This window comes from Trichomycterus rosablanca, chromosome 26 (genome assembly GCF_030014385.1).
Source record: "Trichomycterus rosablanca isolate fTriRos1 chromosome 26, fTriRos1.hap1, whole genome shotgun sequence".
In the NCBI taxonomy this organism is placed as follows: Eukaryota; Metazoa; Chordata; class Actinopteri; order Siluriformes; family Trichomycteridae; genus Trichomycterus; species Trichomycterus rosablanca.
The window spans coordinates 13000661-13014321 of NC_086013.1; the positions used below are offsets into that span (position 1 = coordinate 13000661).

The 13661-nt window shown below is 37.1% G+C and overlaps 1 protein-coding gene across 11 annotated transcripts in view; it reads left to right on the top strand.

Annotated features, from left to right (window-relative positions):
* Positions 1–13661, top strand: part of phldb1a (pleckstrin homology-like domain, family B, member 1a) — a 61582-nt gene that overhangs the window by 5158 nt on the left and 42763 nt on the right. For 6 of the 11 annotated variants that reach the window (XM_062988409.1, XM_062988402.1, XM_062988406.1 and 3 more), the window contains exons 1-3: positions 5397–5491; positions 9734–9835; positions 12422–12545. In XM_062988409.1, the coding sequence (XP_062844479.1) occupies positions 5489–5491; positions 9734–9835; positions 12422–12545 (229 nt within the window). In that variant the 5' untranslated portion in view covers positions 5397–5488. Of the gene's footprint in view, positions 1–5396; positions 5492–5988; positions 6005–9733; positions 9836–12421; positions 12546–13224; positions 13353–13661 lie in introns of those variants that run through there. The other 5 variants (XM_062988404.1, XM_062988403.1, XM_062988405.1 and 2 more) reach the window with 4 other exon arrangements.

The following is a 13661-nucleotide window of genomic DNA, read 5'->3' on the forward strand; positions in this document are numbered from 1 at the left end:
TAGGGTGCTTGGCTGGCACAGTGGTAAATTATGCTAGCCCACTACCTCTGGAATCCACAGTTCAAATCCCCAGTGGTGCTGCTGACCAGACATAAATGCCTATGTAAATAGAAATCATCAAAATCCCAAGACTGTCATGAAAATCATGTCATGTCATGTCAAAATAAATGAACGATTTAAACTCCAACTGCATGTAAAAGTCAGTTCCACAATCCACACACAGCGAATACCTGCTGCAGTTTTACTGTGTGTGTGTGTGTGTGTGTGTGTGTGCGCATGCGTGCACAGCCTTTATGAATAGGAGCTTTCATATGGGACAAAGACATTAGGCCACAAACTGGCCGCTAATGTGAGGCAGCTTTGTGCTCCAATAATGAATTGTTTCACTGGACTGTAATGGAATAGTGATTGAATGACCAATAAGAGCTAGAAAGAACCTTTGTCTGTGCAGTGTCTATTTCATGACTTGTGTTTGCCTATACTGGACAGTTTTACTTTTAGGATCTGTGACAGGCACTCCAGAGCATGAAGTACGTCGCAAAGGCAACAAGTGAACAAAAAAGGGGAATTTGATGCCAGGACAGGGCAGGTGAGACAGAGCCAGAATGGTTACGGTGGCTTTTTCATGATTTCCTGCTCTCTAATAGCTATTATCCAGCACAGGTCACACCAGCTTACATAACAGGTGCTGTTCAAACTGTGCTGTGGTTATGTAAGCAAATGCATTTTTACAGGTGTATTTTTGTTTTCCACAAAGACTTTATTTAAAAGTGCTTGGCTTTAAGCGTCATAGTCTTAAAAACAGGGTAGAGGTAGACCTTAAAGGACAAGACTATGTACAAACAGGGAGTACATTACAGAGCTGACAGTGCAGGGCTTTGAATATGTTGCCCTCTTTCTGACTGCATATTTGACATTTTAGATTATTAAAAAAAAAAAAAAAGGTTGTTTTGATGTGAAGTGGAATTTATTTTTCCCCTAGTAGTGCAACAAAGCATCCGTACAATTTCGGTTCATTCAAATCTAATCAAATTTTAATATTGCTTCAAAGTTTCAAAGTTCTGAATTAGTTGTAAAATAAAAACTCTAATTGCTCTTAATAAACCATGTTGATACAAATAACAATACAGTATCACTTAAATAATTTAAAACAAATCACTATTTTACATCTTACAGAACCCACGTCTAGTTTGTCACAAATCTCTAACAGTGCTAAAAAGCCTTGTTGTAGTGACACTAGGACTGTCAAAAACCTAATAGACTGCATTTAAATAGTAAGTAAGTAAGTAATTTATTTATAAAGCACATTTACATCCAAAGTGCTGTACATGTTGAAACATAAAACACATATGTAAAAACAACAATGTTATTTACTCAAAACATGTAGCATTTCATTACAGTCTAATATTAACTGGGTCTGAAATCAGCAATTCTAATAAGCAGTATTGTAAAGCTATACAATACTGGCAATATAATATTTTTTTCATAAACCTTTTTTTTTTTTACATATTTTAATCCCTCATCCTTACAGTAATTGTTTCCTGTTACTGACTTAATAGGCCCCCGTGGGGACATATTTATATAAACCTGAATAAGTAGCTCAATAAACAGTTTAAATGGCAAAACACAACAGTGAAAAAATATGTATAGAACAAATGAATGTGCTGTAATGTCTTGAAAGATTTGAAATATTTTTATAACATTAGCTTACTCACAATGTCCGGGGTACATGTCAGTATGAAGAAACATCAAGAGCACACGCTTTATTTACTTTGCCTCACAGATTTACAAAGGAAGACTAAGCATTGCATGAAGGAAAGGTCACAAGAACAAGCTAAACAGCATCTTTAAGCTCCAGAGTGCTTTATTACAAACATCTACTAAAACCTTATTCAGGAGCAACTAGTGGCATTTAGTCATGAGGAAACTTCTGCTTTTGATGATGACAGGGTGTATCTGTTTGCTATGGCTGTACCAGATATAACATATTCTCTTTGGAATTTTAAAGCATTTTAGCTTTGTGGATTGATGCTGTCATATCTTAGACTCTTGGATTGATTATCAGATATAAAATAGTTTTGATCTACATTCTTTATTTTCACTACTCCGGAGTAAGTTCATGGTGTGCTTTATACCTAGGCTTAAGTGCATTTATTTGATCATAGAGATATTGTGCTGACGTTTCTACCAGGGACAGTTTAGAACTCAGCAGTGAGTTTTAAAGCCAAGGACAGTTGATTTTTAAGTTCCATGTGCTTTTGCATTCAGCATTCCTGCCCTAATACCTGTTACAGCCTTTTCTTTAACATTGTTTTCAGATTTAAGTCTTGAAGCAAAAACATTTGAGATCTACGTTTTGACAGTACGTGGCATCATCTGGGTTTATTAAATAGGAAAATACTTCATTGAACCAAAACCAGATGAAGCAAGAATTTGGAGCACATTCCTTGCTCAAAAGCAAGACCAAGCCTTTTGTCACAATCTGTTTTCACATGCACTAGCAGTTTACTTGTCTGAGTAGTGATTAGTTTTTGCCACGTATACAGATCCACACATTACCAGAGTTTGGCTCAGAAAGTATGGGAACTTCATCTCCTTGCTTCATCTGACAATAAAATATCTGTCTTTGGGAAAAATGCTGAAACCATTCATTTGAGTCAATTTTCCTCAGTAAAGTATCTAACTAATGCTGTATGGACGGTGCTCTGGAAAAATGTGTGGAAAAAGTAAAAGCTAATACTTAATAACTGGTTTCACCAAATACAGCAGCAAGGACAGCAATGACTGCCTTCATTTATATTACTAAACCTAATATCAGGTTTTCTCATTGCTGTGAAGGAATTTTAGTCCATAACCCAGTTACCCATATAAGTTCTATAGCTTATACAGCTTTGGATCCCTTTATCATACTAATATTCACTATAGGGCAAAATGTTCAGGAGTTTCAGCTGTACCCACTAATAACAGGTGCATCCAATCACTTTTACAAATTAAATTGTGGCTAACTTTGTGGCAGCAGACTTCTGAAGGCCATTTTGGTTCCAGTTAACTGTGCCTCTGTACACAGAGTGTGGTCCATTAAGACATGATTTGACAGGTCTGGTGGAGAGAAACACCAGGTTTCACCAAATAATTAAATCCTCATTGGTAATAAAGAATTTCTAGCTGTATGACTTTGGTTATAGTTCCTTAAAATTTCTTGGGATATAGTGACTGACTAATGATTAAGTAAAATGTCTGTTGTGTGTGCTGGGAGGCCAGACAAGAATTGGCCAATGTGTCTGTTGGGTGGGGAAATGACCGGACTATGTGGGTGGGGTCTTCAAATGCTGTGCAAAGACTGAGGCATCTGTGCAAAAAGTGAATGAGCCTCATGTGCGAATCCTCCGAAGCACGGGCGTAAAAGAAGGGTTCTGCTCGGACTGCGCACGCATCGGAGGAGCCAAAAGCTGCCAAAAATTCACTGAAAAGTCATTGATGCAAGCAAAGACTTTCTAATAACCCTGATTTTTTTAATAATACATTTTGCATTTTAGATAGTTCTGAGAATTTCTCAAGTGAAGAGGAGGACTAGTTGATCATGTTCTTCCTTTGAAAGCTACTGGGTCTTGGGGTCGTCCCACAGGAAACATCCCCTGCTCCCTGCATGTTTAGATCCAGCTGTGGTTGCTTGGATTCCACTTGACTTGTTTTTCTTGATGTTTTGACTGTTTAGACTTTTCTCACCATCTGCCCCACATACTATCTCAAGCTTATCTGGCAATGGTCTTGGAAAATATGATAGTGTTGGTAAATATTTTCTCTGTTATTTCTTATTCGTTTTCTTTTCTCCAGCAGCAACTTCACTTTACTTAAAATTCCATGGTGACCATTGTGTGTTTAGAAATGTTTGAGACGTGTTGTTGGGTTGAATGAGTCATTTTGAAAAGTGGCTCATTAGACAAGGTTAGATCAGAGTTTTATCCAGCTGTTTTATTTGCTAGTTTAGGAAATACCTTGTATTTTCGGCAGAGGAAGTGATCTAGTAGCAGGAAGTCAGCCAGAGGAACTCCAGAGAAATATCAATGCCTTTTTATATCCTCCCACATTAAAGCAGCATGAATGGTTTCCTATTTATGTTTTTTTTTTTTTTTACAAATCCCAAAGCAGTAGTGATGGTTCAAGCTGTTACTCCTAACTGCCAATGATGTTTCTACTGTCAGTGGAGTTCTGCTTTATTATTATTTAGCAAAATTCGTAAGAGTATATAGCCAAAACCAATGTCATATCCAAACCCATGGGTGTTAATATGGAGTTAATTCCTCTTTAGTAATATGACAGACTTCACTATTTAAATATTATAAACAAGTGGTGTTGAGCAATAAGAACTACTCAATCACTATTCCAATGCAACCCAAAACTGTTAAATGGAAAACGTTACGGCGCTTTGCCGGCCAGTCAACTTTTTCCACACCAGACTCAGCAACCCATTTCCTTATGGACCTCATTTTGTTTGTCATCATGCTGAAATTCAAAGTGTTTTTCCTAAGCTATTGCCACAACAGTTGATATTGCACAATCTCTACAGGGTTTTTGTGTTTTGTAGCATTTACTTTTACCGAGTCCTGCTTAAATCATCACGAATAGCTCACGAGTTAGCATTATGCTTTTAGGCATTTAGTGTTCTCCTAGCTTGATCTAACCTATATTCATCTGTCAGGCTACCACATGGACATGGGTGACTCATCATTCAAGGGAACCTATTTTCACTCCTCCATAGTCCAACTGTTGTGTTTTACACTTTAGGCAATGCTAAGAATAGTGTATAGTGGACACATTATGTAAATTATAAAGCAATTTTACATGACACGTTCAATCTGTGGTGCAAACACTATTACCTGATGATGTTTTCATGTTTCAGGGTGATACTCCCCTCATTTTTTGTTCCAAAAACAAAATAAAGTCAGACACATTTCAGGGCCGTCTCCAATCATCAGCTTTAAACATTAGTAAAGTTTTTTAACTAAAGTAGATCTAAAACCTCTTTATTTTATGTAGAATTTTTCATTTTGGTCTAATATCCCACCACACACCATTCAGGACTTGTATGAAGGCATTCCACGAAACATTGAGTGTTTTTTATAACTTCCTGTAGGATATCAAGATGTCAGTATGTTTTTTAGGAAAAAGGTCATTAAACCATTTGCTCAACTTCACTCCGGAAGCTTCCTGGAGTTTACCTTTGCTTCGGATCATTATTATTTATTCTCAGTGAGTTCACTCTGTCTCTCTGTATCTCTCTCTCTCTCTTGTATTTCTCATATCTCCTCCCAGCTGTGTTGACAGTAGTAGTTGTAACTCTACTCTAGTGTGTTTAGTCAGAGACATGGACTGGTCAGCAGAAGGCACAGACAGGAAGAGGACAAGAAGTAAACAAAGTATACAACATTCACACTAAAATTCAGATTAAACACACTTATGGATTTTTATTTGATGAAATAATTGAAAGATGGTGAGTTAAGCTTCTTATTTGTGAGGTTTTAAGTTAAGTTGTTTTTTTAATTCAAGTATTTTTCATTTTGATAGGCAGTGTTAAACATGTTTTAAATGGCTGAATTTAGATGTTACTTTTGTATTGTGTTGGATTGACACAGTTTCTGTTTTTGGATTGTGATGTCAGAATCTAGACCAAATCAGGTAGGAAATCTTAAATTTTTTATTGGGCAAATTTTTGTCTCACATCCTTTGTGCCTACTGAACGTCATGCCACGTTCTGAGTTTGGAGCTCCATTTGCTATATTCCGACACTGTGGTTTCTTCCCTAACACTATTCTAGTGCATGTGCTGTGTGTATTTATTTGTGTACGTGTGTGATTATAACTCGTGTAAGAGGAACCCTCCTGAGTGCACGGTGTGGTTGAGGCTGAGGCTATTTTCTGCTTTCAGGACCAGGGCACGGCGGAACGACTGCCGACCTAATGACATGTTTCAAAACCATGTTGAACTGTTTGCTCACATAAACCATGTGAGTGTGTGTGTGAGTGTGTGTGTGTGTGTGTGAGAGAGGCACTCTGAGATAAACAGTGGTACCAAATTAGCTAGTTTTCCACCCAGTTCTTTGAGAATAATGGTCATGTACAAAAATTGTGTGTACAGTGTGTGTTGTTGCTATGAGTGCCAGGTTTTCTACCATATCAGAGGTATTGATGGCTATTATTTGTATCTAAACCCTCCAATATTGGTCAGTGCAGAGTGTGAGAAAGCTGTTTGACTTCTCTACAATTCTTGACACTGGATCTCTGAGATCCTATCATACATAATTTTGTGAGAGACAAATGAGGCTCTTATGGCCTTTTAGATGTATATGGGTTAATAAAAGAGCAGTGGAAACGGCAAAGTGGGATTTAAAGGTACGATAAGAAAAGTATGCTTAAGGGACACTGTCTGTGTAGTATGTACAAAATGTTGGAAAGTTTAAGAAAACTATTCAACAAGTTTGTCTATATGGAAGAGCTACTGTACAGTGCTATGAAAAGGTATTTCAATAGGTTTTAAGTCAATACTTTATCTAAGCCAATCCATACCTTTCATTTCTTTCTAGACTTTTAAGGAGGGACTTGCTCTTTTTGTAAGACCCACCTTATCCTCAAGATTTAGATTATGGGCAGATGACTGGACATTCTCCTTCAGGAGTTTGACAAAATTAATAACTCTGCCAAGTATAAAAATGTTCTACTGTCAACTCATCAGTCCACAGCTCAGTCCAATGTGGGACAAGCATTTTTGTTAGCAGTTTGACCTTCAACTTGCATTAATGGCGTTTTTATTAGTGGAAATTTTACAGCGAACCTTCCTTGAGGCATATAGATCCTTAGATGTTTGTCAGTCGATGAATTCCTATGGAGTAAAAGTATACTGTATAATACATGAAAATAGGGAACTTTTTTGACAATGGCATAGCGTACTGCTTGTTGAGATTTTTTAACCTAGCTTACAACATTAAAAAGATGTATTTTTTCTAGTAACGTTTAGGTTCAACAGGTTTGGCCGTCAAGCATAGACATGTCTCGTCTTATTAATCAATTAATTAATTAGAACTTACATTTGGAGTAACTGTTGGAATAAGTAGATTTTTATACAAGGCCAGCTGGTGCTGGATACCAATTTCCTTGGATAAATACATTTAGTGGTCAAAAACAAAGCATAGCTACCATCTCATGATATAGGAAACATGTCTGACTGATCAGATATAATACCAATATTATCATGGCATACAAGTCCCTAATAAGTGTTTGTAAGCATTATATTCAGCTGTATGCCAATGTTTTTTTTGCCCAATTAAAATCCACATGCTGTGGCAAACCTGTCTTTGCTTGTCTACTGAAGCGAAGCTTTAAATTCCAGGGGGTATGCCAAGAGAGAAGTTCTGCACTCTTAAAAAGAAAGTTTCCAGAATTTTATATTCAGCAATAATATGTTTTGTATCTCCACTTATCTATGACCTTAAGCTGACATGAACTTATGACAACAACGTTTCACTGAGCTTTGAATGATCTGACATTTGTAAATATGCATTCAAAATAGTTAACATACTCATCATTTAAACCACACCAAGAGACTTGGGACTAAACCTGCCAGGTCTTAATTTGATACCTGGTACCTTAAAACTAATTTGACCCAAGAATATAAGACTTGAAATTTAACTTTAATCTTAGTTTAAAGATGAAAGATTTGGCTGTGAGGTTTGAATATGAGGTTTAGGTGCCCAAGATTGCAATTTTGGGTCTTTAAAGGACGCAATGCACTCATCTGTCCCTGTTTTGGTCTAGACTTCATGTCAGTGATTCCTAACCTTTTTTCAGCTGGACTACAAAGGTGACCAACAGTGTTTAAAATGGGATTTTGCGGGCCACACACATGCATTGATGTATAGGATAATAGGTCTGAAGTACAGGCGTGTGGGCTGCAACTTGTGTTGTAGCTTTGGCTTCCTAATTTATGTAATTAGACTACCTACATAATTGCTTACTTAACATAATCATTATGTAAACTCCTAATTAAATTAAATTCCTTTCAGGAACACTTAAGGACTTGACTTGTACTCGAAGTTTGTAGCAATTTAGTGACGTGGGACTTGTTTTGTCTGGGAGGGTATACCCGGCTGACTTGACTTAAGATTAAACCTGACAATATTCTGAATATTAAATGCTCTAACATTTGTAAATAAGCTCTGTAAATGTTTGTTTCCACAATATTATAACTTACTCAATCATGCTGCTATAGTTTAATAAAATTATTAACTTGATTACCCCATCTAGTTTAATTTGAATCAGGGTTAAGCTGAGCTATCAACCAGCCAGACGTCCACACAAAACAAGACTGGCTGTGTCTAAGGGAAACATTGGTCAAATGGGTTCCTTATTTCTTCTGCAACTGCGGCCTCTGCTGGCTGATCAAGACATTACTCTACATATTCGATACTGCTCTCTGTGAGATGGAGAGATTGCAGCCATAACATTCTCCACTCTGCTCAATGTTGGATGAAAAGGCCTGAATCACAATTAAAGTTCAGGTTCATTCCATAGGTGTTGGGGTTAAGGGCCTGTGTAGACCATGGAGTAGAGGAGTTCCTCTACACTATGCACCTTTCACTAACTGCCACATATACAGTAGTATATATTAGATACACTCACAATTTCCATCTATCCTTGCTTTCCTGTGCACAAACCCTAGACAGACATTTTAGTGAGTCAGTGAAAGCAGAAGAAGATTACAGCTGAGTGATTTGATAAAATGAGTAATCTGCTGTGACGCGTCTGCTGAACTATCAACTAACCTGAGGGCCATATGCGCCTATTTATACCCACATGTGCATATATCCGCACCAAAGATCAACTTCATTTGTTCCAGCTGTGTGCGTTTGACATGACTCACACAGATTTTGACTGTGCAAGCAACTCAAATGCATGCATGGACCCATCCTAAAAACTGATAATTACCGTTAGATATTTAGATTTGGCTAAAACAAGCAGCCACCTGTGTGTCTTGAATTTTAATAATGCAATAAAAGGTGATCAGTCCGTTTATAGAAGGTATTGTAATCATCCCAGATGGCCTGGGTGTTTAGTCTCAAGTCTGCTTTTGGTTTAGAACAGTCATTTAAGAGGAAGTCAGGAAACAGTGAATTTCTTGCCATCCATGTGGTATAGACTTGGCGGCAGGGATTTTGTTCTTCATTGTGAAGAAAACTATTGTACATTACAGCTGTGGTATATAAACTTTTATGTTCAACATTTAAGTCTAAACATATTCCTCTTGCTTTGTTACTACCCTAAAAGCTGTAATTTTCCCTATGTGATTAAAAACGATCCCTCCATGTATAGTTTCATTTAAATTGTAAGAAACATGTATGTCGTGGGTGTTTTGGTATTTCAGAGGCCCTGTCCAATTCCAAGATGACTGCTTCTGCTCCTAAATAGAGTTACAAAGGATTCACAAGTATAGTGTGGTGGAATTTCAGTGGCAGGAAGAGAGACCCAACACTATTGAAAAACTTTGAATAATTTTAAATATTGATTGAGAGTGAGGCCTGACTTTACAAATGCTCTTTAAACTAAATTGACATTCAAATGTTTATCTTTCTATCTGTAATATGTCCGTCAAACTATTAATTATGTGTCAGGTTTGATTTAGTGCAAATCACATCCTTGCTTTTACATTCATTACTTATATGACGTGTTGTTTTTTGTAACAGGATCTTCAAGGGAGTGATGAAGTGAACAAAAATCCAACAGACATGGACACACTGAACAGGAACATTCCTGATCATGGCCGACAAACTCATCAGGTGCTTCAGGTAAGTTATCTTCAACTTAACACAAGGCTGTAGCCGTTTCTCAAAAGGCTGTTAGCTGTTTCTCAAATACAGTACTTTTATAATTGGGTTTCAATGGCTGACCAAGTTCAACATGCTCATGCACAATGACAAGCATCAGCTGAAGTGGCATTAGGCACTCCACTATTGGACTCTGGGGCAGTGGAAACATTCTCTACAGTTCTGGTTCATATTTTACTTCTGTCACTCAGAAGAAAAGTGTTACCTTTCTGAAAGGATTGTGCACACTGTAAAGTTTATAGGGTAAGAATAACAGTCTGGCCTGCTTTTGGAGGGTAAAATTAAGTGGCCATTCGTCCATGAACTTGTTAAACATCCTTTTTAAAAACCATGGCCATTAATACGGAGTTAAGTTCCTATCTGCAGCTCTATCAGCCTTGACTTTTCTAGAAAGCCTTTCCACAACATTTTAGAGTGTGTTTTTGGAAATCTCTAATCATGTAGTCAAAAGAACATTTTTGAGGTCAGGCACTGATGAACAAACAGACCTGGCTCAGAATTGACATTTCAGTTAATCCAAAAGGTTAGGGCTCTGTGCGAGTCACTGGTTGTACTTCAGGCCAAGTTTGTCAAACCATGCCTTTATGGTTCTTCCTTTGTGCCACTTGAAACAGTCATGCTGGAACAAGAAGGACCTTTTCCCCACCTGTCACATATAATTGTTAGGAGCATATAATTAGTTTTTTTAAATATATTTTTTAACCTGTGTGTGGTTAATACACCTAAACTTAATAATTAAAATGGCTGTCTACAGCCTATTGGTCATAAAGAGCTATTACGTGTCTTTAGTAAAGCATTTTTTACTTTACTTTAAAATTACAACTTAACTATTTCCTGCTAATTTATTCAACATTTCCAATACAAACCTAAATCAAGCCAGAGTAGATGTTAAACCAACAATGTAGTTAGAAACAAAAACACATCCAGTCCTCTTTAAGCCTTTAAAAATGTTCACTGGTTGAGTTAGACACAATGTGTCTGCTAAAAGAAATGTCAGTGGACAATAGTGGTAATTATACACTGTTATGTATAGTAGCAGTGCTAAGAGATGAAAACAGATATGGAAGCTAAAACAAACTCCTGTGGCCTTTTCGGCTTACCGTGGTAATTCAGCCTCTTTCATACTCTGCTGTTAGCCCATAATGAAGTACCAATTTATTTACAGTCTGGTCCCTACTTCAGCTTTTTCTTAGACCATGAGACCCAAAACCAATTTAATTTAAAATCGAATGCAAGTTTAATTGAATAGATGTAATAAAACAAGCCCTTGGCACAGAAAAGTCACCAGTAGCTTTCAACCAATTACTAAAAAATCGAATTATTAGGCAATGCTACAAAGTAAAATTGCATTATAAAACTGTCTATACCATTAAATTATTATTACAAGTTGCTGTATGTATATTTATTATTTCCAGCATTTTATTAAAAACCCACAACAACTAACAACTCAAAATAGTTTTAATTTTTCAGTCTAAGAAAAAAATAGTTGCATAAATCATTGAAATCCTACAGTATAACTACATAAACAATACTAGCAGATTATACAGACACCTGATCCTGGGCTTGTTGGACATCCTATTTTAAAACCATGTGCATTAACGTAGGCATTAAATGACATTTTAGCTTATTTGTTACAAGCATGAGACATGCATGAGAGAAAAAGTCCTGAAACGCATTTATTGGTCACATTGACTCACTGGGTGCAGTTATGCATGCTGTTATTGTGAAATGAAATGAAATATATAACAGACTGTTTTTTCACAAGGCCAAATAATTTGTTCCGTTTCAAAGGAGTACTGAGACTGGGACTAAATTGTTTGTGCAAAACTATGAGCACCATTTATGCCATCTGTTCTATGACTTTTATATTCCCAGTTCCTACAACTTATAGGGAAACATAAATAGAATAAAATGCTGTCATTCTACAATACATGTCCATGTCACTTTTCAGAAGTTCTGGCTCTGAGTTTGAGCCTGTTTACTTTAACGGTAATTTATAGATTTTCAATTTTCAATTTAATCCTTTCAACCACTTCAGAGCCAAACCTGATAGTGCTAAGCCTGGGTAGCTCCATTAAGCTCTTAGCCTTGCCCTGCTTTACTACAAAACCCTAATCTAGTAAGGCTAATCTTGTTTGATCATTGGTCATTCAAAAAATGGCAGGTCACTTTGGTCAGCTGTTTGGACTTTAGTATACAATGTGCAGACGATTATAGTGCAAGTTTCAAAAATGTAGGAAGGCTTTTTTTCTTTAACTGCTACTGTCTACTGCAGGGCACCACACACCCATTACACAATTAATTACACCTTAAGGGTAAAAGTAACCACTTTTTTTATCTTCTGCATGTTATTACAAGCTGTATTGAAACCATAAGATCTAGAGGAAATCCATGTGGATGTGGGGAGATCAAAGAACCTGTTTAAACCCAGGTCCCTAAAACCATCCTTTATTGGGTTAAATCTGTAAAATTACAAGCCATAATATCTTGTTATTGAAGCTACTATTCGTTAAACATCATATGTATTTTCTTTTACATGTGTTTTAGAGTACCCCACTGGACCTAATTGAGACCGGTAAGATTCTGAAAGTTCAAGCAGAGCGTCCTCATTTAGTCAGTTTGGGAAGTGGACGTCTAAGCACAGCCATCACACTGTTACCCTTACCAGAAGGTTTGTACTGAATAACTGAATGACAAGAAGAACAAGAAGAACACATGCATATTTTTGGTCATCTAATATAGTTTGCCATTGCAGTGCTGTTTGGCTATGTCATCTGCACTGTTCTAGTGTACTGTATAAGATGGTTACAGATCATTTTTGCAGCATCAGCACATTCCACCATGATAGCATTTACCTGTAAAACTGCAGTTCCATTATTGCTATTGAATTCACTCGGCAACTTGCCAGTCTAGAGATTAAATGAAAGTGACCTGAGAGCTAGGAATTGTGGACAATTAATAGGAGAACATCTAGCAGAGCAGCAGGACATACATGTTTCTGTATTCCTAGCTCAGCTTTACAAAATCTCATCATTCAAAGAATGACAAATAGAGGACTTTCATTCCCCTGTGACTGGAATGGGAGCAGGCATACAGAATACAGTCCCAGTGGGGCAAAATGTAATACACTGCTTAACTAATTCGTATAATGTAATATTGAAGCTTTAGACTGGTATACTTTTTAACTGCTTCATGAAATGCAACACAGTCATTGAGTGAAAAAGGTAACTGTGAATTACATGACTTGAACTCTCTGTTGAAAAGAACTTTATTAACTCAATAGTCCAATTAGAACTTGATAATCATGTCAGTTTATACTTACAGAATTTAGCTGATGATTTTATCCACAGCAAGGCCAAAACCAACTGGCCAATAACAAGGCTAAAACCAACTGGCAAAGGCACCACTATTTTTAAACTGATGGCTTTGACATACAGGAGCAGGACAGGAAGTGAGGAACAACTAAAAAAGATGCATGGTGGGCATGGCTGGTCCCCTCCTTTCCCTTTTCTGTCTTTTGAATCAAAGTAGAGAGGTGTGAATAAGCCCCAGCACTTGCAGGCATTCTTTGAGCAAATATTTTCCGGCGCTATTTTAATGATAGCTCGGGTGGCACAGCATTCTATTACACTAGCTCAGACATGATTGGCTATGTCTAAGGGGATGGTGGGGATGACTGAAGTCCTGCGATGGATTGACGCCTTGTTCAGGGTAGTTCTGCTTTGCGTCCAGTGTTTCCTGGTGTACCAGGACTCACTGCAACCCTGACCAAGATAAAGCAGTTAAT